This window comes from Podarcis cretensis, assembly GCF_951804945.1.
Source record: "Podarcis cretensis genome assembly, chromosome: 6".
In the NCBI taxonomy this organism is placed as follows: domain Eukaryota; kingdom Metazoa; phylum Chordata; class Lepidosauria; order Squamata; family Lacertidae; genus Podarcis; species Podarcis cretensis.
The window spans coordinates 64,313,441-64,338,137 of record NC_137175.1 but is presented as its reverse complement, the minus strand read 5'-3'; the positions used below and the strand labels follow the sequence as shown (position 1 = coordinate 64,338,137).

Genomic DNA, 24,697 nt, shown 5'->3' with positions numbered 1-24,697 from the left:
GAGAAGGGCCTTAGACACTGGATATAAGCCAATGCACATCAGACAGTGTATCAACATTGATCATTTTAATATTATTAACTATATTAAAATAGAAATAGGGCAAAGGGTTCAAAATTGCTTATGACGATTCACAGGATGGGGGAAGCATTTTCCATTAGACACATCTAATTTAAAGTTAAGACTAAATCAATATATAAATTCCTTTAAATACTTACAGTTCCATCCCTGTCTGGTGATCCTCTGTAAGAAAGCAAAAATATGTACCATTACGACAAAACATCAAACCTCCTGCATTAATTTTTTGGAAATACTTTCCCCTCATCGTTTTAAAGGTTGGAGTTCTGCACTGCAAAACAATCAGCCAATATTGACTCTTTCACACATGAATCATATAAAGGGGGCATAGAAAGGGGCTGCAGGGCCATGCCACTATCCTCCACCTTGAAGCTATGCTGCTCTTCAAGCCTTCTGTGCCTCAGTCCCTCTAGACATCTTCATGCACAAACCTCCCACTTGTTCCAAAACCCTACGTGACTGGGGTCCCATAACATATGGAAAAATTTTTGAACATAGGGCCTCTCTTGAATATGTCCACACCTAACATACAGAAAGGGCGAAGGAGCTGCATGACCTCAGGGTTGGGGCAGTGAGGTAGCACCACTGCTCCACTCATCCTATCATGCTCGGTTATGCAATTCACACATGAAGGGGACTTGAGTTGAGACACAATGCGGGACTGTTTTTTAATCAAATCGACATAGATTAGTTGACTTTGAACAGAAGAAGAGGCAGCCAATGAGGCAAACCACCACCACAGTCATGTCTACCTGCTGCCTCACCAGCTGTTCTAGGCCCTTTCTCCCCCTCACAGAGGTCACTTCAAGAAACTGCCCTGTGATGATGATGATGATGATGATTAACTTATTTATTTATACCCAGCCCATCTGGCTGGGTTTCCTGTGAGGAAAGAAGTATCAGTCAATGAAGCAAACTGCTATTATATAGTCACTTTTCTTGAACAGCTCACTTAAAGACCACATGCATAATTTTTACTTTTTAAATGTTTTATCACTGGTTTTAATTTATCTTTGGAAGCCTGCTCGACTGAAGAGTAGAGTAAAAATACTTTAATAAATAATAAATCTTCTCTCATTAAACAAGGAACCCTGTCCACTTCTGACCTTCAGAGTTCCTGTTCTGGGGTGGATTATGAGCATGTTCTGCTGAATGAGTTTATAACCTCCCTTCCGATCTTCGCAGTAAACTTACAAAAGTCAGAAATGGAGGAGCCAGGGTCAGGTACATAAGGCATAGGGGCTGGTATAAGCAACACCAAACCCTCTCCACATACTCTTAAGATAAGAATCCAAGGTCTTTGTTCAGACCAGGTCTCTCCATGGTGTATGCCATCAAATGCCAACAGTGTCCTTCAGCTCTCTATATTGGACAAACAGGCCAGACCTTACGCCAAAGAATAAACGGACATAAATCGGACATCAGGAATCACAAGACAGAGAAACCAGTAGGAGAACACGTCAATCTCCCAGGACATTCTATACAAGATCTCAAAGTAGCTGTTTTACTACAAAGGAATTTCAGAAATAGACTGGAAAGAGAAGCTGCTGAATTGCAACTTATCACCAAACTTAAAACCATGGAGAGACCTGGTCTGAACAAAGACCTTGGATTCTTATCTCATTATACATGACAAAGCCATTTTTCACCTTTTCACCCCTTGCTTTTTCCTGTAAGACCTATTGCAGTCGTTAAGAGTCGTCAACAGGCTCATCACAGCTATCTGCCAATCACCCATTCCCACCACCCTTCTGAGTAATACCCCTCCCCACCTTCTCACTATATAGAAGGGTCTGGAAACTTCTGTTTCAGTGTATCTGAATAAGTGTGCATGCACATGAAAGCTCATACCAAGAACTGACTTAGTTGGTCTTTAAGGTGCTACTGGAAGGAATTTTTTTGTTTTGACTATGGCAGACCAACACGGCTACCTATCTGTAACAATGAAGATTGTGTGACATATATGAAGAGTAGTAGTACTGGAATAGAGCTGACAACACAAGACCCCTACAGTTTCTTAACAACAGAGGTTTAGAAAAGGCTCATTTCACTTCTGTAAGCCTGCATAGTTAGAGATTCATATTGCAATATAAAGAAAACCCCATAATGCCTGAACAGGAAAACAGCACAAGGGTCTTCAGCAGTTAATGTCTCTGCTAACTTACGTGTTTCAAAATTGTATTTTCGACCAGCCCATTATAATTACACACTTTCACTTTATGATACTATAAAGCTATACCATTAGTGCTCCCAGAGTGCCCATAAAAAGGGAAACTTAAATTATTAAAGATTATGTCGGGCATTCAGCTTGATGCAATGTAGAAGGTTAGTTGTTATCTCAACAATTTCCTCTAGAGAAAAATATTTAAAACAGTTTTCGTTGTCTCTATGCCATTGTTGCAAGCTATCAACACTGAAGCTTGAAGGGAGGGGGGGCGGTTCTTAAGTATGAGCTGGTATGAGCTTTGTTGTTAGACAGACACATTAGTGAATAATAATTCAAAACACACAATTCTGCCTGCTCCCTTCTTGATGTTCTTTGTTCAGTTGGTCCTGCTCCCCTTTAACCTAATGCTTCATACGAACAAGAAACATTCCACTAATAGTCTTATAGTGGAAATATAAATAATTGTCTCTTACGTTTTAGGGAGAGTCGCTCAAGTTGAGAAGAACACAAATCCAAACATTTAATATTCAAAATGTAATAAATAAAAAAATAATCAATTTGCCTCGTATTTTTCGCAATGATCACTATTACATGGCAGCAAATAATAATTGCTACTGCATAGTCATACAGTGGTGGAGTTGAACTTATAAAGTGATATCCAATATTCATCATCCTCAGGCTTAGGCCCACTGAAAATCAATGGACAAGTTTCTTAGGCCTGTTGGTTTTCAGTGGGTCTAGTTTGAGAATGACGAACATTGGGTACCATCCATGCTTGCGAAGAGTTTGTTGTGCACACGCATTACATTTTTTAGGTAAATAAGGCATATGTTTAATCAGAGAAGTGCCAGAACTCAAACCTGCTGAGAAAGTCAAAGATTCTAATCTCAGATGGGACAAAGGCTAGTTTTAGTTAGTAGTGAGGAATCTGTCCCTTTTTCAGGAGAACCATTATCCTTATTATATCACATGTTCCAGAAATGGAGCTGTAGCACTGATCAACTTCAGGCACTGGAGGTGGATTCTCTGTCAGCTTAAATGAATCTACAGTTGCAGCAACCTCCTTTACCTGTTGCTAAGCAACCCATTCACAGGCTAGGGCTGCTGTAGAGGCACACACCTTTAAAGGTGAGGCAATAACTGTTTCTCCCTACACTTGGGGAAGATTGTAAATAGGTTATCGGGAACTAACGTTGTTCACTTTCACCCAGGTCACCAAAAGAATTTGACAAAAACAAATCCCCAAACCACCCAAGAAACTGACAAATTTACCTGCAATAATCACAGGGACAAAGACAGTATGGCCACTCTCTCTCTCTCTTTCTCTCTCTCTCTCTCCCCCCCTCACCCTCATCATGGGCTGGCTGAGTCAGAACAATACAGATGGATGGTTTGCCAAGGTCCCAGGAAAGGGCTCAAGTGGGATAGGGAATTCAACCTGCTCTCTTGCCTCACCCATTTCCACAACAAGATCCACAAGCCATGCTTCCCTCTCCATAGCCATTAGAGCCTTTCCCTGAATCTTTCACGGTACCTATTGCTCCACCTGAACTGGTGCTTTCAGACATGAGGAGTAGCCTTGCCTCTGCCAGCCCCACCCAGCTCGGGGGGGGGGGGGCAAAGACACCTCCCCTGTCCTCCAGGAGGAGCTAAAGGAGGAGGAACAGATTATTCTGCCTACTGGGTGTAGTGAGAGATTGATTGCTGAAGAGCAGAAATTTTTGCTGCACTAAGTTGAGCATGTCCCAATCCTATATAAAAGATAGCAAGGGGGTGTGTTAGTGTCAGATTAACTGTCCAAACCTTTTGTGTAACTGTACCTAGGAATAATAGTGTGTATTGCCTATTATGGCTTAAACTGAAGATTTGCATATGTATACAGCAATCTAAACATTAAAGCTTTTGGAAAGAATCCTCTTTCTAGTTCTTGAGCAACTTGGGAGCCAGGACACCCCTTTTCCACGCTGTTTTCAGGGGGGGGGTAGTTCAATTTGTACCTCCTGCTCCCTAAAAGTGCTATAGAAATAGAGGGCAGGAAAACACTTGAAATAGTTCAACCGCCCCCAATCATCCAGAAAGGTTAAGCATCGCATGTTACAAAACAGCTTAACATCAAAAGCTATTCACCAATCCCATTATGTTCTAAACCTCAGCTGGTGAACAATCACCATGACACTGAAGTATAGCTGAAAAGCCAGGACAATTCTGCATAGACAAAAAGTATCAATGTTTTCTCTTTCTAAGAGATGTCCTTTGCCTACTGTCAAGGCTCATGTTTAGATATTCTATGCAATTAGAACAAGAAAGTTTCAGCCTACTCCTAGGCTTTTCAGAGAACTATGTTTCTGAGGAATGAAGCATAGCCACTAAGACTTTTCTAAAGGGGCAAAATATAGGCCACCTATAAAACGTCCATGACTTGAAACACACAAAATTGTCTATCATTCTCACAATATCAGACAGCCGTCTCACTCATGCAGGCGTAAGGTTGCTATGTATTTTAAAGTATGCATTACTGGATACTGCTTTGCTGGTTTTCCATTGTGAATGTGAAAATGCAGATTTCATGAGTTAATGGTGTAATCTTGTTAACCATTCAGCATTAGCCCCCTTGCTCTTCCACTCTATAAACCTAAGGACCACCTGAGCCTTTTTATTCCAGTCCAATCACTGAGATCTTCAAGAGGAACACTATTAGTTGTCCCTCATGCTGCACAGTCCCGATTGGCTTCAACTAGGTCAGGCATTTAGAATCACCACAGCCATGCTGTGAAACACTCCCTCAGCTGAGATTCAGCAGGTTTCCTTGGTTTTGACTTCCATGCATCTCTTGAATATTTTTTGTGCTGACAGGCCTTTGCAGTTGTCTAATTTTTGATGAGTCAGTCACCTGAACCGATTATCCATATTTTATTATTTAACTTTAAATGATGTTTTCTAGTGTACACTGCATTGATATATTTTATGATATGATGGTATGGAAATTCTTCTATAAATTAATATAAATTAATACTTACACAGAATTCATATTTTAATTTTAATTTTACATGATGTGCTATACTCCATAGTCTATTTCGCCTTGATATATTTCATATGGCAATACAGAAATACCGGTACTTCTTTAAACATAAATAATACTTACGTGGAATCAGTGTCCTTCTCTTTCTTCCGTATTCCAAAGGCCTTCCTTGTACGTTTTTTCAATCCTGTGGGGACAAAAGGAAAATATAAATTGAACAAATTAGGTAGCTTTAAATTTGTTATAAGCCTGCCTGAGTTAGTTAGGCTGGAAGATTTAACAGAAACTTAAAAAATATTTTTAAAAAATATTATGGCATAATGAATAAAATGCTATTTACGGCTCTATAAATTACAAAGTTGCAGTTAGAAAAAACACATAAAAGCATATTTCTTTCCAATCCTAAATCAGTGCAACATACTTTCAAGTAACATAAGTTAAGGTAATATTACAAGTGACACAGTAATTGAGAGAAGAAAATAAATGCCAGATATTTCAAGGCATGAGAAATGCATATTTTTTGCCATGTTTTGTAAGCTGTTTAGGGAACATGTGGCATGTTCCAGTTGTGTTTTTGTAGAACAGGGGTGGGGAATCTTTTTGGCTCCACACTGCATGGGCTAACTTGGACAGGAGAGTAGGGAAATCACTTGTCAACTACATATCTTTATGACTTACACTATGTACTGCCTACCTGTGAAAACACATTGCATAGTGGTTCCCAAATGCTCTACAGCTAGCTGGCTGTTAGGCACTTGGAACCTCCTGTGGTCAAAGTGGGCAGGGTTGACTTCTCCATGCATCAGCTGTTGTACATGGAGGTCACTCCTGCTGTCTGCAGGTGTTGATTGTGTGAATGCTGGGAACTAGCACACACAGCCAAACCTGGTAGGATTCAAAGCACCACCTATTAGCTGATGAGCAGGTGGCTCAAGCCTGCTTTCTGAAGGGATCTGTTTGCCCCACCCATCACAGCTGACATCACCTGCTCATTGGAGTGACATCACCTGACTAACATCTGTGTGTGGTTTCAGGGAAACAATGGATCAGCTGGTGGGCCTGAAGTTCCTACCCCTGATTTAGAAGCATACCCTCCCAAAGCATAAAACCAAGAGCATTTTTGCACCATTGACATTATTTGTAACCATTGGCTGCCTATATAGCAATATCCAATCGTTTTCTTCTGCTGATATGAAAGTCTATTAAATGGGCTCTATGCCCCAGTCGTCTCTGGAGAAGCTACATTATTTGCTTCCACAATTATAATTATGTTCTAATAACATAATTTCTCTAGTAGAAATAATTGTATTTTTCAGCACATTTCACCTGTGGCCCTCCAGTTGTTGAATTACAACTGCATACCCTCCAACATTTCTCCAATGAAAATAGAGACATTCCATTCCACAATGATAATTTTACTATTTATACCCCACAAATCTTACTGGGCAGCTTCCAACATACAGTGGTACCTTGGGTTACATACGCTTCAGGTTACAGACTCTGCTAACCCAGAAATAGTGCTTCAGGTTAAGAACTTTGCTTCAGGATGAGAACAGAAATCCTGCTCCGGCAGCGCAGCAGCAGCAGGAGGCCCCATTAGCTAAAGTGGTGCTTCAGGTTAAGAACAGTTTCAGGTTAAGTATGGACCTCTGGAATGAATTAAGTACTTAACCTGAGGTACCACTGTATATAATAACATAATTAAATATTAAACATTAAAAAACCCTTCCCTATACAGGATTGCCTTCAGATGACTCAGGAGTCGGATAACTCCATACCCTTTAATATTTCTCCAATGAAAATAGGGACATCCTAAGGATAAGTGGGACATTGCGGGATCAAATCAGAACTCAGGGACGTCCCTGAAAAATAGGAACACTTGGAGGGTCTGCAACTGTTCTCTATACTTTAATAAAGCAATAATATCCTCCAGGACTGCAATACTGTCGGGAGGGGGGGAATAGCACTCTTTGAAACTAAAGTGGTTTGTAGCTGCTCTTATCCAGTCCCTGCTTCATTCAATACTTCCTTTTCACTAGCGTTTAGGCCTGCATCCTACTCCATAAAATATTCCTGTGCTGCAAATATCTAGACCACTAGTCTATCCTTAGATATGAGAGAGAAATGTCTACCAAGGAAACTCTTAAGCACTTCTGTGTGAGCATTATGTAAGTCAGAATGGAACGGCTACTGTTATATCTCCAAACTCGTTGCTACAGTGATACCTGCTCATTTAAGCTCCAGAGGCCAAGCTAATAATCACCTTGTTGCAAAAACACTCCCACATTTCCTGCTAGTATCTTTAGAGAGAGTAGAGCCTCTGCAACTCTGTCATGTTGCTGGGGAAAAGCGTGTCATCAGCACAAGTGATTCTGGAGGATTGAGAGGTGAGGGAGAGCAAAGTAATCTGATGTCATAATCACTGCCTATAAAAAGGGTGCTTAGTCATGACTATTGGAGAAAAAATACATTGAGCAGTCATCCTCATCCAACGATGAGCTATTTCATATATTACAAATCCAGGTTTGCCATAGGCAGCAACAGCCTATTCTGGCTTTCAGGTGGGGGAATAAAACATTCTACATGTATATCTAAAAATATAATACATAGTGTTGTGAGTTGGAGGGGGAGGGTTAGGCTGTATGTCTGAGTCCCTTCTAATTCCTCAATCCAGCAAGGGTTACAATCTAATGGAGGACTCCACTGTTGAATTAGCCAAGCCAGCTTCTTGGTAGCTGACCTTTAGTATAAGTATGGTTCGTTAGTATAAGAAAGGAAGTTGTGGGGAGGCAACGGGGGGGGGGGGGCTTCCTCTGCTGGCTGATAGTGAGAAGAACAAAGTCCAGGGGCAGATGTGAGAGAGAGCTGGGTTAAAAGCAGGCAGAAGCCTGAGAATGGGAAACATGCTTGATTTCTGCTTGAATCCAAGGCTGTGACTATGGGAGAAGCAAGACCTTCTGGGGTGCTAATGGTATGAGCTCCCCCATCGTAGGCTCAGGTTGTATATATATGTGAATAAACCATTTATCCTAAAGACACTACAGTCTCTGCTGCTCCTTCATTTGGATGAAACTGGACCCTGGGTAAGTGCCTGGAATCTTGCACTGCTCAGAGATAGGGATGGCATGCAACAATATTAAATAAAATATTATATTTAATGTAAGGGCACCAGTTTGGGGAAGGCTGACATAGAATGACCATTTACAAAAAGGAAACCACGGATAAAGCTTTAGCCTAATCCTTATGTAAGTATTTTTATATAAAAAATAAAGTTGTCAGGTAGTATATTTAAATATATCTTTAGATAGAGAGATAGATAGATAGATAGATAGATAGATAGATAGATACATACATACATACATACATACATACATACATACATACACATCAATCCAGTTCTGTATAAGGATATCAGGACAAAAATTAAAATGCAACATCCAAAGAAAACATCAGCAAACATGTTGCAGGAAAAAAAGATAAAAACAAACAGGAAGGTTTTAGTCTGGTAACTAAAAACAAACCATGTTAGTAAACCTTATCAGGGTCGGTATTTCATAGTTGGGGAACCACGTGAAACTACCCAAACCGGCCATGTTATCAGAACACATCCATCAACATTTGACTCAGAAGAAATGAGCCCACCTGTTTATTTGAGGTAAGATAATGTGCAGCTAAGTTATAAGGTAATGCACAGTGAAGTTTTTTTATCCCCAGGTGGCATATCCCTAAACTCAGACATCATTTCATATGCAAATGCTATGAAAATGTATTTTTGTCTTGTTTTTTCACATTTCACATTATCATGTTATCAAAATACCCCACACCGTAGTCACTTGCCCCACTTCTAAAGGTCTGAAGATACATGTCTATGTGACATACTCTTTAAAGAACTGCCAGTCCCAGAATTGCTTAGTCTTTGCAGATATTTGGCATGCCAAAGAAGGGTACCTTGTAGCACTCCAGATGTTGTTGGACTGCAACTCTGATCATTAGGGAAGGAACAGTAACATCCCATGTGGTAGGGTAGAGCCACCACCCTCCCACCACTGCATTTTATCTGAAAAACTGAAACTGGATATCAGGGACAGGGAACAATGTTTAAAGGGCATTTGTCAGAGCACTCTGATTTTCAGCTGTTTCCTTTGCTGGTGCTACTGTTTCAATTTGTATTACACTTTTTTCTGATACATTGCCTTTATGTACTGCTTTGGATATTTTAACAGAAATATAAAATTAAAATATTTTAAATAAATAACACAACTATATGTGATACAGCAATGCCTGCCTACAAATACCAATCAGGCAGCAAGAAACACAAGGAGCTTCAATAAATGGAACTGAAAGAAGCTAAGAGATACTTTTTCCAGAAGAGACATGGTCTTTCCACAATCTGCCTCAGTTACAGCACTGTTTGAAGAACTAAATGAACAGCTAGATAAACTGCCAAATGCAAGTACTATGGTCTCTTTATGTTATTTCTCAAATAAAACTCGATGTTTCCTTTCATAACATACAAGATTGTATAGGTCTGGACCAGCTTCCAAGAAATGATGACTGGACACTGACTGAGAGAACAGTTTTCCTATGCAACTTAATCAATTGCCCAAGTAGTTTTCAGAAATGAAAGAGAGACCACGATACTACACTTGCTTTGGATGTCCCTGAATGATCTTGGCCAAGCTGGTGTCTCCACACTAGCCTATTGCACTAGCGTGCTCTGGAGAGACGGCAGAAAGAACACAAATCTCTAAGCCTAGAAACAGACAATGCTGCAATTCACATTAAAGGTTCAGTCTTGAAGAGGTCAAACTGCACTTTTACCCAACTGCTAATGACAGTACAATTTTCTAAGAGAGGCAAATTGTGTCTGAAAACATTTGCAGCACCACTAATATGCTACAGAGTCTCTGGACTCTGTATTCTTGCAACTGCATCCAAATACAAAAGACACTTAAGAGGTTGTTCAAGAATATGAATTGACATTTAACTCAAGAGAATAATCACTTTTGGGAATTCAGACACTAAGGTATGACAGTGAAGTACATAATAGCAACTGCATGGAAAGCAGTTGCTTCCTTGGATTTTAAAATAATTGCAAAAATAATTATGTGCAAAAATAATTACAACGTTAGTTCTATACAAACTAAGTCCCATACTCACATACTAAGGATGATAAAAAACCCACTAAGATAATAGTGATTATATGCCATTAACTTTCATTAATATTAAATACAAGCTTTTGTCTGCTACCAGCAGCCTGTCAGCTCAGTTTCCATTCATCAAGAAGTTCAACTCTATTCCTTTGGGCCTGAATACAGCCAGTGGTTTCCTTTCCAACTGCAGATGTTAATTAACTCAGCATTTCTAAGTCCATTATTTTATCACCTATCACTGCCATGGTAAAGGATCACACTACTTATTTTGCATACATTCTGGCTCTAATTGAATTGTAACTATTTATATTTCATACATTTCATTTCTAATCCGGCTATTCCTTTGGAAACTAAACATCAAAAGAGTCATACGATTCTGTAAACACACTGATTATAGTTATTACGATGGAATACCCACAGTGAACTATAAACAGGAAACAGAAATTAACCACATAATATAAGATCAGAGTAGTTAGGCTCCAAGACCAATAATAATTTGCTTTTCTCAGGAGCTTGAGCATTTTAAAAGAGGGAGCTCTGCTCATCTAACTTTCAGGTGTTTAGTTTCAAAAACCTGCAAAACCTTTTTGACTAGAGCAAAAGTAATGTTTTCTACCTCTATTCACTTACAGCTCTCTTTCAAACTGACTAGCTTTAATTCACTTTTAGTTGAGAGACATGCAATTCCTGCAATATTAATTAATTAACGGGGAAATCTGTTGCATTGATGTTTTTAGCAGGATAGGATTTGACTTGATACTAGAAGCTTCCTCTAGCATTTGATTAAGTTACCAAAATTTCTAAAAATAAGTGATTGAAACTTCTGTTACGTTAGCCCAAAGAAATAAGTCAAAATGTTGTGCATTTTTAAAATTTTGATTTTTTAAACCAAAGGGTAGGAAAGGGGGGTAAATAGTAATTTAATTATTTTTAACAACAAACCTTGACAGAAAGAAAAACATCACTTTGCATTGTCAAAAGCAAAGGGATCTGGCTTTTGCAATAATCAAACAGTATTTTGCATAAATAATCTGCAGGGAATACAGGATTAATATTTTGAATATGAGGAAAGAATATATAGTTAGCCGTAATGAAAAGAATTACCATACTTCTATTAATTATTAATTATTGGCTAGATTTTCTTTTAGACTATTTTCCATTCAACCTATTAATTAATAATTAATAATTAATAATTAATAATTTAAAAGAAGCTTGCTACTAGGAGCTGCTATCCTAGAGACACGTATTTCAGAGACGGATTTAGGACAGTGTGATCAGTTCCATCGCACTGGGCGTCAAACCTAGGGGGCGCTGCAGGGTACCGCAACTGTGAATTAAGCAGAATGGAAGGCGGGGTGAGGGGTGGGGGTTTCGTCTCACACAGGGTGTCGCTGAAATATGGAAGACCAAAGTTTGCCCCAGCGCATTTCTTTCTGACCTTAAAGCAGCATAAGAAATGTGTAACATTTCTCTGGTAATTTTTAACCAGAGAAGTGTTAACCTTGTTTAGAAGCTTCAATAAGATGTAATGTATGAATTAGAAATAGTAACACTGGCATCTTCTGACATTTGCGGAATTTTAATTTTCTCCTTTCTCAAATGGCATGGAAGTGCCTCGATTTAGATTAAGTATACAGTTAAGTAAGACCATACTTTACTGACCTCTTATATATATTTAATTGTTGGAGGAGGAGAAGGGAACTGCAATGTGCACCCAGAGGCCGCTCCCTCTAACCCCGGAACAGGGATTTTCACCTTGCATCTAAATGAGGACAACGTAGAAGATAACCAAATGTCATTTGGGAGGAAGTTCTATAACCCGGGTCTTTGGTTCACAAACCCAACCCATTACTATATGTAGTCCAAGAATACTATAACCCTTCCGAAATAAAATTCATAAGAAATGACAGCAGGACCAAAAAAAAAATATGAATGTGCACTATAGACAATTGTAGTTCTATCATGTATATATAGAGAGAGGGAGAGAGGGAGAATTTGTGCCCCATTTCATTTTTTTACGTCATTTTTTACAAAGCTGCTTTGCAGAATACTGCAAAAAGAAGTTGAATGTCTGGCATGACAATCTGATATGTTCATTAATATTTTATAGAACTCATTTACAAGTAGAATTGCAGATGTCACACAGTGGGGACGAAAGGAAAAATGCTTAGAAGTGCTGGAGTGAAACAATGGCCTTGCTATCGCACTGCTTTAACAGACCCATGGCTCAGAAATATAGATCAGAACAGAGTTATCTGAAAACAGAGGTCAGTGGAAGGCTAACCAGGTTGGATATCAAGACTCACAGATATAGAGATCTCAGAATTATAGCTACACACAATACAGATGCAATGTAACTGATCATACAGAACATCACAAAGACACATCAGACAGTTCCTGTGAGGTTACCACACTCCAAATATATACCACCCATAAGGCATCAATTTTATAAATATCAACTCTTATTTGAAAGTTCATAATGAATAGTCTATAGTTTGTTTATGGAATATCACTGGACTGAGAAGCATTTCAGACAAAAATCACTAGATCATTCTTTTGAAAATATCTGGCACCATCCACTAAAACAACAAAGCAATTTTGAAACCAAACAGAGACACAATAATTTAATAAGATATGACGAGGGGAAGCTACTAAGCTGTTAGGCAAAGAGCAAAGTACGGTAATTTGTGTCCTACATAAGGATGGAAAGAGCCTTGTTGGTGCACTGTGAGGCTATTGACACAGCACAAAGAGGGTCAAGGTGTCGACAGTGATCCAGATCTGGAAGCTCCTTTCCTCTTACCATTTATTTATTTATTTTATATGCCTCACTAATTATTAGAGGGTGATATTTTTACTACACTCAGTGATAGGATAGCCTGAATGTTGTAGTCTCTGGTTCACCCACCCACTCTATTACTGTATATAATCAAAGAGTATTGTAAGTTTTATAGCACTACCTCCCCCCAAAAATCAAAAGAAATATGACATGACATTTAAGAGACGCGCTATCCTTGCTGTTTAAATACTACATAAATTATATTATTAAATTTGATATATCCCCTCTTAAGGGCCAAAGCTATTTGTCTTTCCACTGGCTTTTGAGATACAAGAAAATATAATACAAAAGCAGGTATTTACTGCAAAGTTATTAAATAAAAACATGCCATGTAAATGACCCCTCCATTCTGTTGGTAGTTGGTTGTGTTTTGTGGGGGGTGGGAGAACTTAACAAGGTTGATGAGGCCTTGTTAAAAATCTATGGATCTTGTCACCCATTTTCTAGCCATAAATCCATGACTACTATTGGTTTCTATACAATTTAGCTATTATCTGCAAGTATGCCAACCTCATGCTATTCAAGAAAAGAGCATGAAAAAGGTACTATCTGTACTATTGTTGTACTGCTAATAGTATTGTACTAGGGAGACCCTAGGATATGGAACAACTGATTGGTTCAAAATTGGGAAAGGAGTACGACAAGGCTGCATTTTGTCTCCCTGCTTATTTAACTTATCTGCAGAATTCATCATGCGAAAGGCTGGGCTGGATGAATCCCTAGCCGGAATTAAGATTGCCGGAAGAAATATCAACAACCTCAGATATGCAGATGACACAACCTTGATGGCAGAAAGTGAGGAGGAATTAAAGAACCTTTTATTGAGGGTGAAAGAGGAGAGTGCAAAATATGGTCTGAAGCTCAACATCAAAAAAACGAAGATCATGGCTACTGGTCCCATCACCTCCTGGCAAATAGAAGGGGAAGAAATAGAGGCAGTGAGAGATTTTACTTTCTTGGGCTCCATGATCACTGCAGATGGTGACAGCAGCCACGAAATTAAAAGACGCCTGCTTCTTGGGAGAAGGGCAATGACAGGCCTAGACAGCATCTTGAGAAGTAGAGACATCACCTTGCCAACAAAGGTCTGTATAGTTAAAGCTATGGTTTTCCCAGTAGTGATGTATGGAAGTGAGAGCTGGACCATAAAGAAGGCTGATCGCCGAAGAATTGATGCTTTTGAATTATGGTGCTGGAGGAGACTCTTGAGAGTCCCGTGGACTGCAAGAAGATCAAACCTCTCCATTCTGAAGGAAATCAGCCCTGTGTGCTCACTGGAAGGACAGATTGTGAAGCTGAGGCTCCAGTACTTTGGCCACCTCATGAGAAGAGAAGACTCCCTGGAGAAGACCCTGATGTTGGGAAAGATGGAGGGCACAAGGAGAAGGGGGCGACAGAGGACAAGATGGTTGGATAGTGTTTTCGAGGTTACCAGCATGAGTCTGACCAAGCTGCGGGGGGCAGTGGAAGACAGGAGTGCCTGGCGTTCTCTGGTCCATGGGGTCACGAAGAGTCGGACACGACTAAACGACTAAACAACAACAAAGGGAGACCCTTTGAAAGTAATCCAGTTCTAAGAATCCACAATGCCTGTTCTGTTATAAAATGCCATCATCCAGATTATATTGGAAAATACATATTGCAATTTGCACTGTATCTTCACCTGCAGTGTGTGTGTTTTGTGGTGTGTGTATGTTATAAAACCATGTATTATCTTCCATGTCAATGAATTGTGTGTTAGCTCTTTGAGGATCTCAAGGACAATATCTCAAGGCCCACCACTCTGTTTCTAAACCAACCTGGATCCTGTGATTATCATCTGAGGCCCTTCTTTGTATGTCCCATCCATGAGAAGCCTAGAGGGTGGCAACACAAGAACAGGCCTTTTCCGCAGTGGCTCCCCATTTGTAGAATGTTCACCCCAGGGAGGCTTGCCTGGCAGCTTCCTTACATATCTTTAGGCACCAAGCAAAAAGTTTCTCTATAATCAGACCTTTGGCTAATTAAACATTCTATGGCCTTTTAAAGGTGATTGTAGGAGGGGGGTTATTGGTTTGTTTTTTCTTTTGTTTTTTGTGTTCGTGTTTTGTATTTTTCTGTTTTGAAGTGCCCTGTGATCTTCGGATGAAGGGTGGTATACCAATTTAATAAAAATAATCTAAATTCAACTTGCTTTATTATTTTATAGATTTCACTATAATGTACTGTATATTCTCACAATACCTATCCCAGTAGGGTAGGGTATACACATTTGTTATAAATACTGTAATTGATGCAACACTACAGTTTGATGCCGCTGTTTCTGCTGTGAATGAAGCTATACCTTTATCTGATCAAGTAATAAGAGGTTTTCCACTTGCAAAATGGACACAGAAAATCATGTAAAATAAATGCCACTTCAGCTCATGTCTGCATGTTATATACTATAAGGGCTTCCACAATGCCAGGGAATGTCACATTGGTTTACCTAGGCATAGATTTGACGAGGCAGCTGAGTAACAGCTGCAGAAGCATTAAAGGACATTTAGTGTGAACTGCAAAGACTCCAGTTCAAATCTGTGGTTAGCTATGAACTCACTGAAGGAACATGGGCATATTCCAGACTCTACCCACCTCCTCCATCTGAAATACAAGTATAATAATAACTAGTAGCAGTCTATTATTCAGTTATTGTAAGCCTTACAGCATGCAAGATACAGCATAGGTGAAGCTTTTAGGGGGAAACTGTAGTAATGAGCAAAGACACCGAATTCCACAGGAATCGCATCAGAGTGCACATGTATAAGATTATGCTGCAAGTCTCATTTAAATGGGAAAGTTGGCCGCATTTAAATGTATCTCACTGAAATGAGACTTAAAAGTCTTTGCTTGAACCGAGTCTACTGTTTGCTTGTAATGTGGATGCTGTTAAGTAAGGCAGCCTAGGATTTCCTGCTGCGGTATTCTCCCCTCTCAAATCCCTCCGGCTCAGCATCTATCAAGGTAATTAATGCTGTCATTTATCCAAACTCTGGAACTGTTTATCATGTATTGTGATACCTCCTTAGCAAAATGTACCTTAGACCAAGATCACATTTCCCAGCCTTTGCCAGGCTGATACCCTCCAGATGTTTTGTATCACAACTCCCATCAGCCCCAGCATCGTAGTCCAAAACATCTGGAGGGCACCAGGTTGGTGAAAGCTGACATTTTAAAGTGCTTTATTACGACTTTCTGCATGCCAGTTTATATGCACTGTCACAGTTTGCAAGTTGTGTTTTTCCAGCTTCAAATGTAATTGCATCTCCCTTCAGCTAGTGAAGGTGACAATATTTATTCTCTTGCCTACCCCATATGCTGGCCTACAGTGGCCTGTGACTACATGCAATCCCATAGTATGGTATTGCCTTGTCAGTTTTTGGTATTTTATGGCCTTTTATAATCGTTGCTACACTCTGTGCTCCATTTTGGCAGAAGGGTAAGATACAACATAAGTAACTAAATGAACAAACCAACAGTCATTAACACCCGTAAGTATAAGAGAGGCTAAAAACTGGCATATTGATCCTAGACAGGTGCAATTGATCCTAGACTGTAAAGTTGGTAAATGTTCAGACAAAACTATATGGCAGAGACACAGAAGCTGTGAACTCCAGGTGTTACTGGACTATAACAGCTCCTACCGTACCTGAACACTGGCCATGCTGGTTGAGGCTGGAGAGAGTTGGTTTCCACAAAATCTGGAGTGCAACACATTCCCCATTTCTGCTATTCTGCAATAATGGACAATGGGAAAGCTCCCACTATTGAAACATCTTACTATTTCCAGGGTCCCTCCCCCAGACTTTGTGTCACTCTGCATTTTAAAAGCTACTCCACATATCAACCAGATACAAGCAATTTTCATTCGTTCATCTACCAAACAAATCGCCTTGTGGAAATGTTGTATCTGATGCCCAGTCACTTTTCCATACCTTCCCAAAGAAAAATTAAGACTAAAATCACTTTTTGTTAACATTGGCAATGAAGAAAAATCAGCATATAAGTCAGATTGGAATCTCTGCCTTTTCCTATAGATAGGTGCTACTAGCTTAGTCTTCAGCAAGAAACTGATGAGTTGGAATTCATTAGGATGTTTGAAACTCTAGAACTCCGCAAGCACTGGAGGTGGCTTTCTCACTACAAAATGCAACTGTCCCACTTTTGGTGTCATATGATTCTCTCTTTTTTTTTAAAAAATTTCTTTTTATTTTTTGTACACATCGTACAAAAAAGAAGATAAGAAAAAGAAAAAAGAAAAAAGAAAAAAGAAAAAAGAAAAAAGAAAGAACAACTAATGTACATGACAAATTTACACAAACTGACCTCCTTCCCTGCTGATTTCGGGTTTCTTAATTTAAAAATTTCATCTTCTACAGCTGGTATTGATTACTGATTTATACATCGTCAGTTTTATAACAGACCTGCTATAGTTGGTATGTTTCTATAATTTCCTTCAATATAGACCATAAATTTATTCCAATCATCAATTAACTTTGTATTTTTTTGATTTCTAATTTTTTGCGTCATTTTTGCCAATTCGACAAATTCAAATAATTTTGTTTGCCAATCCCTCACCGTTGGTATATTTGTGCTTTTCCAGTTTTTTGCAATTAATATTCTGGCCGCTGCTGTTGAATATTGAAACAGGGTTTTATCTTCTTTCCTTATTTCTTCTCCAATAATACCTAATAAAAAGGCCTCTGGCTTTTTAGGGAATGTGTACTTGAATATTTTTTTTAATTCGTTGTAAATCAAATTCCAGAATTTCTTGACCTCCTCGCATGTCCACCACATATGTACGAAATTACCTTCTTTTATTTTGCATTTCCAGCAGGCCTTATTTCCGGTCTTGTACATCTTGTTTAATTTTACTGGTGTTATATACCACCTATATATCATCTTCTCTAGGTTTTCTCTAATTGCAACACTTGCCGTGAATTTTATTCCATCATTCCATAATTTTGACCATTGTTCATATTCTATGTTATGTCCCAGGTCCGTTGCCCATTGGTGTCATATGATTCTCAGTGCTCTGCTAGTTTAACACCAGTGGCTTCCATTTGGGGGTGAGTCACATTCACTCCATTTGGATTTTGGGTGCAACAGAGAAATGTAATACACCTGCCTACGTATACCAAACCCCTTTGGTTACTGGTCAGGTAATGGAAGCTTATGAAAAAGCCACTTGTTTGTATACTACCTAGTAAGGCTATAGTGAAGATAAGATCTAAGCCACACAGCCAAATCCTATGCATATTCATTTGGAATTTAGTCTCATAATTCACTAAAAATTACTTCAAGTAACTTGACATTGATCAGTACTCCTAGCCTCCCACCCAGATGGTGGTGGTGGTGGTGGTGATGATGATGATGATGATAGCAATAATACTCAGCCCCCACCACCTACAGAGGATAGCAGTCCCTCCCAGCTCTCACCAGGATCCCTCCTTTTCTTCCCAGCCTGCCCACAAATTGTCCAATCATGGGCAGGTTACCCTGTGGGCAGACCGGACTGAGCCTGTGGGCTTCACTCCAGTCTGTCTGCTGGGCACTGAAGCCAGGAGGCTGGGGGTTGAAGGCAAAACTTGCATAAAATTCCTCCATTCTTCTGTTAGCAAAAACACCTGCAAGGTCAAAAGCCCTTTCATAAATACAAAGGCACCATTTGGATTTCATTCATAGAACTGCTATTTATATTACTCATAAGTATGTTCTTGTTCTTTAAAAGCTCTCTTATCTTTTATTATTTTCTATCATTCAGCTGAATCGTGGACGCTTGCTTCTAATAAAAATCTGAGCTCAAAATAACATTTTCAATTTATGTACATTCATTGAATATTTTTTCTATTCCATGTGGTTGAATGAAAATGCCCCACATAACATGACATAAGCAGAATATTGCCCTCATATTTCATTCTCTGTTGGAATGCAGAAAAAGATGCATTTTAAGAATTCCACTTCTTTTGTTGTATAAAAAGAATCACTCAGTCTTCCTAGGTCTGAACAGGTTCATACTGTGAATTTTCTACTGAAGTATAACTTTGTTCTTGCCTCGTTATTTGACATTTTGAGAAATATAATACTGGCAGATATTCATAGGTATAATAGCTGCCATTATTATTTATCTGGAACATCTAATCAGGAAGCAAGAACAAAGTTATTATTCATGGAGGAAACAGCAGGGCAAATTTCTGCACTAAAACTACCTGCTCACTCATGTCTGAATTAGAAATATAGAACATGAAATATAGTCTTGCTTCTACTTAAGATTATATTCCATTCCTCCCCTGTTATGTATTGAAGTTCTCACTCAGGCCACCAGGAGTATTGTGTATGTAGTTTTCACTCAGGTCCACGTCAGTTATTTTAGGCGGGAAACCCTGGGTTGTTCTTGCTACAATGTTTGACAGCCAGCTGCCTATAAAAGCAGGCCGGCTGAGCTGTTTGCTGTTCAGTTTCTATTCCAGCTTACAAAATAAAGAGCTGCTTGGAGAAATCGCTGTGTCGTCTGTCATGTCTACCCACTATTCAACACTGGCGACGAGGATGGGATCGATGGACATCAGAGCACAGCCAGACGCGGCCACCCTCTGAGATGAGCTGAATCACGGAGCTGAAACACTGAGCGAAATCACGGAGCAGAACCAATTCAGAGCTGACCGTTCTGGCTAGAGCACAGTATACCATCCATCGCCTCCACGTCGGCATCAGAACCATGGCTTCACTCGTGCCTCTACCGCCGTTTGCCCCAGCCTCTGAATCCTGGGACTCCTACCTCGCTCGGTTTGACTGCTACCTCCAAGCAAATGAGCTGACAAGAGGGTCTGTAGAGCAGAAGCGGGGCCTCTCCTCAGCCTTTGTGGCCCCGAAGTGTTCGCGACGGCCCGAGCATTGGTTGCGCCTCTAGCAGTCCAGGCAGCACCTTGAGACACGATTCAAGAGAAGCTCCGCAACCACTACGCACCAAAGCCGTCCAAGATTGCTGCCCGCCATGCGTTCTACCACTGGAACCAGGCAGAGGGGGAGTTAATCAACAACTACACCACCACCCTCTGACAGGCTGCAATGCACTGCGAGTTCCAAGACTTAGATGATGCCCTGATGGATCAAATCATCTGTGGGGTCCGGGACATCCGTCTGCAACGGCATCTCCTCGCCATGCCAGACCTCACGCTGCAGAAAGCCACTGAGGAGGCCGTGGCCTCAGAAGCTGTTGAACTCTCCGCCCAGGAAATCCACAAGGCCAGTAGACCGTATTTAAAGGACTATGTTGTTGGACATGTAACACTGTTGGTCTAATGGAAGTAATGTGAAATGTAACCGATATGCTTTGTGCCTAATTGAACCATTACGTGTAGTGCTGTATATAAGGAAACCATTACGATTGTAACTAAAGCCTTATCTCGGTGGGGAGGGGTGTTATGTATTGAAGTTCTCACTCAGGCCACCAGGAGTATTGTGTATGTAGTTTTCACTCAGGTCCACGTGAGTTATTTTAGGCGGGAAACCCTGGGTTGTTCTTGCTACAATGTTTGACAGCCAGCTGCCTATAAAAGCAGGCCGGCTGAGATGTTTGCTGTTCAGTTTCTATTCCAGCTTACAAAATAAAGAGCTGCTTGGAGAAATCGCTGTGTCGTCTGTCATGTCTACCCACTGGTCTCTGGCTCTTCCACCACCGCCTGCTCCAGGAGCTGGTGTACGAGCCAGATGTAGCTTTGCAGTCGCAGCTGGCTGGCTTCCTTGTGGACCACGTCTTCAACCACGACCAGGTCGAAGGCAGCCAGGATGAGATGCTCCAGATCGAGGAACTGCACCAGCGCCGCAAGCTGCTGGCCGGATTCTGCAAGCTCATTATCTACGGAATCCTGGAGCTGAGTGCTGCCTCAGACATCTTCAAGCATTACTCAAGGCCTACAATGACTACGGGGACATCATCAAGGCGACACTGAATGAGACCCGCCAGATTGACCGGACCGAATGGGCTCACACGCTGCTCCTCACTCTGCAGCAGTTGCTGACTCAGCTGCTTCTGGAACAGGGACCTGTAGGCGTCCACTCTGCCGCCTTCCTGGAGATCCGGGATTTGGCACGGGGCTTCTCTCTGCTCTTCGGGCTGCACCAGCTGCAGAACCGCTCCGCCCTTGTCACTCTGCATAAGGATGGGATAAAGTTTGCCTTCCAGGAGCCGGTGGCCTCCGACTCCAGGCTGGACCTTGTCCACCTGCCCTTCTTGGAGCTGCTGAGCGAGTTTTCTCCGCGGCTGGTGCCTCCCGACAAAGCCTTGCTTCTGTCCTATCTCAAGAAGATCAGCCAGGCGCACCTGTCCTTCCGACGTGGAGAGGAGCACCTCTGGGCCTCGCTCCTGGTCTATCAGCGCTCCCTGAGCCCCCAGGAGGAGGCAGCCCCCTCACCAGATGTACCTGCTCAGCAGAAGCCTGGACCACCTGCCAAGAGGCGGCACCTGGATGAGTCCCTTGGGCATAGCGATGCCAGTTTCTCCTCCACTTCTGGCAGCCGCCTACAGAGCCCCTTGCTGACATCCACCACCTTGCGGAAAAAAGGCCACTTGGCTGCCCAGCTGCTGGGCCAGGAGGACTCTGGCTCCAAGTCGGAATTTGTGCAGAGCCAACCAGCGCAGGGGCCACAGCAGGGCCACAAAGCCTCTCGCAGCCAGCCGCAACCCAAGAACCGTGGCAGCCTAGGCTGGCAGCTGGGGCGGCTGACCCTGATGGAAGTGGGAGAGGCGGTGGTGGAAGAGCCAGAGACCAGTGAGGAGGAGGTCGCCTTTGGCAAGGATTCCTGAGGTAGGCTCCCCCCCTCGCAGTTTCTCAGGGGGCTCTATGCTGCTTGTTGCCAGTGCTGTTTGTCTAATCGACGATCTGGTTTTGGTGCCTTGGGGGGCTCTCCTTGCCCTCATTTCTCAGGGACAGTTTTTGTGTAGCATTTGAGGTTTTGCCTCAGCTCCTCTCACTTGTGGGACACTTTCCATTCTGCTATTTCTGTTCTGCTGTTCCTTTTTGATTGGGTTTTGTGGAGCTGTTGGCTGAGAAATAAAACTGTTTATGGAAAACAAAAAACAAAAAACAAAAAAAACTACATACACAATACTCCTGGTGGCCTGAGTGAGAACTTCAATACATAACATCCCCATCCCACAATAATATATCACATCCCTTCTTTTGTCTGTCTAATTTTATTTTCTAGAGCCTCCTTCTACAGCTCTTCCCTGTAATGATCCCATAGTTCTGTAAAAACTGCAAATCAAAACTTTCATTTAAAAGGAATAAGAAAACTCTGCATGAGATATGGGGAAATCTTATGGAAGTGTGAAGAATAAACTTTGACCCAATCCCAATTCCCCTGCTCCATTTTATTGGTATTTACTGCTGCCAAATCCTTATGAAAGAAATTTGAGGAGATCTATGGGCAAGGTGGGATGCAGGTGGCGCTGTGGGTTAAAGCCTCAGCGCCTAGGACTTGCCGATCGAAAGGTCGGCGGTTCGAATCCCTGCGGCGGGGTGCGCTCCCGCTGCTCGGTCCCAGCGCCTGCCAACCTAGCAGTTCGAAAGCACCTCCGGGTGCAAGTAGATAAATAGGGACCGCTTACCAGCGGGAAGGTAAACGGCGTTTCCGTGTGCGGCTCTGGCTCGCCAGAGCAGCGATGTCACGCTGGCCACGTGACCCGGAAGTGTCTCCAGACAGCGCTGGCCCCTGGCCTCTTAAGTGAGATGGGCGCACAACCCCAGAGTCTGTCAAGACTGGCCCGTACGGGCAGGGGTACCTTTACCTTTACCTTTATGGGCAAGGTAATATGCTGCCACTATCATTGTTGTTGAAAAGCAATTTCTACTTATCCCATCGGCTTCCAGGCATGGGCATATGGCTAGGTCCATGGGAAGGAAAACTCCTGAATTTGCAAACTATACCAGTCAAAGAATATATGCTATTTAAGAAATTTGCTTAGGATCAGGATGCATAGAAAGAGTAGAATGGAGTCAAAACTGGTAGCAGAGCACAAAGAATTCACATTCTCTACATTTAGGCAGACCTGAACATATAGCTCAGGAAAGTCCCCATCCACTTGGATTTATGGGCAACCTCTCTTTGGCCATGGATATGTCATTTCATGGGCACAGCTCCACAGAAAGAGTTTGACCTTGAGTTAGACAAGGCTGAAAGGGGATTTGCCTAACTTAAATTGGGACTGCCTTGATCTAAAACAGGGAGTTCGTATTTTGAGTTATTTCTCTTGATCATTCCGGCTTTTGAGCTGAAACACAGAAATGTAGAAAAAGGAGACAGAAGGTACCCAGAAAACAACTTTAGTATTTAGCATTCAGATGGTGATTCGAGATATCAAAATTGTTTATCACGATTATTTTCATTTATAAAATGCCTAGGATATGCTTGGCACGCTACAGAAATAAAAACATCAGGACTCTGCCTGCAACTGGTAAAGGGAGAAAGAAGGGCAAAAAGTTAAAAAATCAATGAAGTAATCTACCTAAGGATGAAAGTACCAAATTGTGTGTGTGTGTATGTGTGTGTGTGTGTAAATATTAACATCAAAAGGGAAGTGCAAGAGAGAAAAAAAGCAGTTTTCAATAATTTATTAAAGACAAAGAATATTTTCCTCAACTGGTATATATATACATTTTATGAAATTAATGAATTGATTAACTAACTGTTCCTCCTTCATTCAACACCTATACACATGTGTTCCTGATCTTCCTGATCTTTAATGCTTGCTTCCTGATCCTTAATGCATACAGAATCTTGTCTAGCTAGATTTCTGGTGGGCAGTTGTATCACAGGCGCAACAAAACAGGCAGAGGCAGTAGTTATCTATGGCACCTGGGAAGGAACAGAGTTATCTTGGGCACGGCTATAGAACAGAGCCAAGCAAGCACTCCTGCTACTCTCTCCAATGTAGCTTTGCTGCTAGAAGAAAATAAACTTTGCAGCACATCGGCCTGCACCCTTTTTATGAATGCAAGCACAGCAGATTTTTGGGTGGGCATCTGGCACTATAAAATAAGTCTATCTATAAATCACACTCTCTGCTTGGAGCCTTTCACAGGATAAGTTTTAAAAACAGCTCTTAATGGAGTAATTTTAAAATCAACTGAAATTAATGATAACTGCTATACTCCCAAACTCCTATCTGGGAGTATTATTATAAATGATAATACTCCCAAACAGTAACCTGAGTGGCAGAATGAATTCTGCTCAGTCACTAGGAGTAACAAGGACGTTATTATTTGTTAGTGGAATGACATCAAGGAAGTAGTCAGGTGCATCTCCTCAAAAAGGACATTCCATAGTATTGGGGTAGTGATGGAAAAAGCTAGACTCCTTGCACTTTCTGATTTTACTTGTGTGAGCAACAGAATATGGAACGGAGCTTCTCCTGAGATCTGAGT

At 41.1% G+C, this 24,697-nt stretch overlaps 1 protein-coding gene across 23 annotated transcripts in view; it reads right to left on the bottom strand.

Moving 5' to 3' along the window:
* Positions 1 to 24,697, bottom strand: part of SGIP1 (SH3GL interacting endocytic adaptor 1) — a 150,352-nt gene that overhangs the window by 82,950 nt on the left and 42,705 nt on the right. For 21 of the 23 annotated variants that reach the window (XM_079981992.1, XM_079981994.1, XM_079981993.1 and 18 more), the window contains 2 exons: positions 5,385 to 5,448; positions 216 to 240 (listed from right to left, as the gene is read on the bottom strand). In XM_079981992.1, the coding sequence (XP_079838118.1) occupies positions 216 to 240; positions 5,385 to 5,448 (89 nt within the window). Of the gene's footprint in view, positions 1 to 215; positions 241 to 5,384; positions 5,449 to 5,955; positions 6,131 to 24,697 lie in introns of those variants that run through there. The other 2 variants (XM_079982007.1, XM_079982010.1) reach the window with 2 other exon arrangements.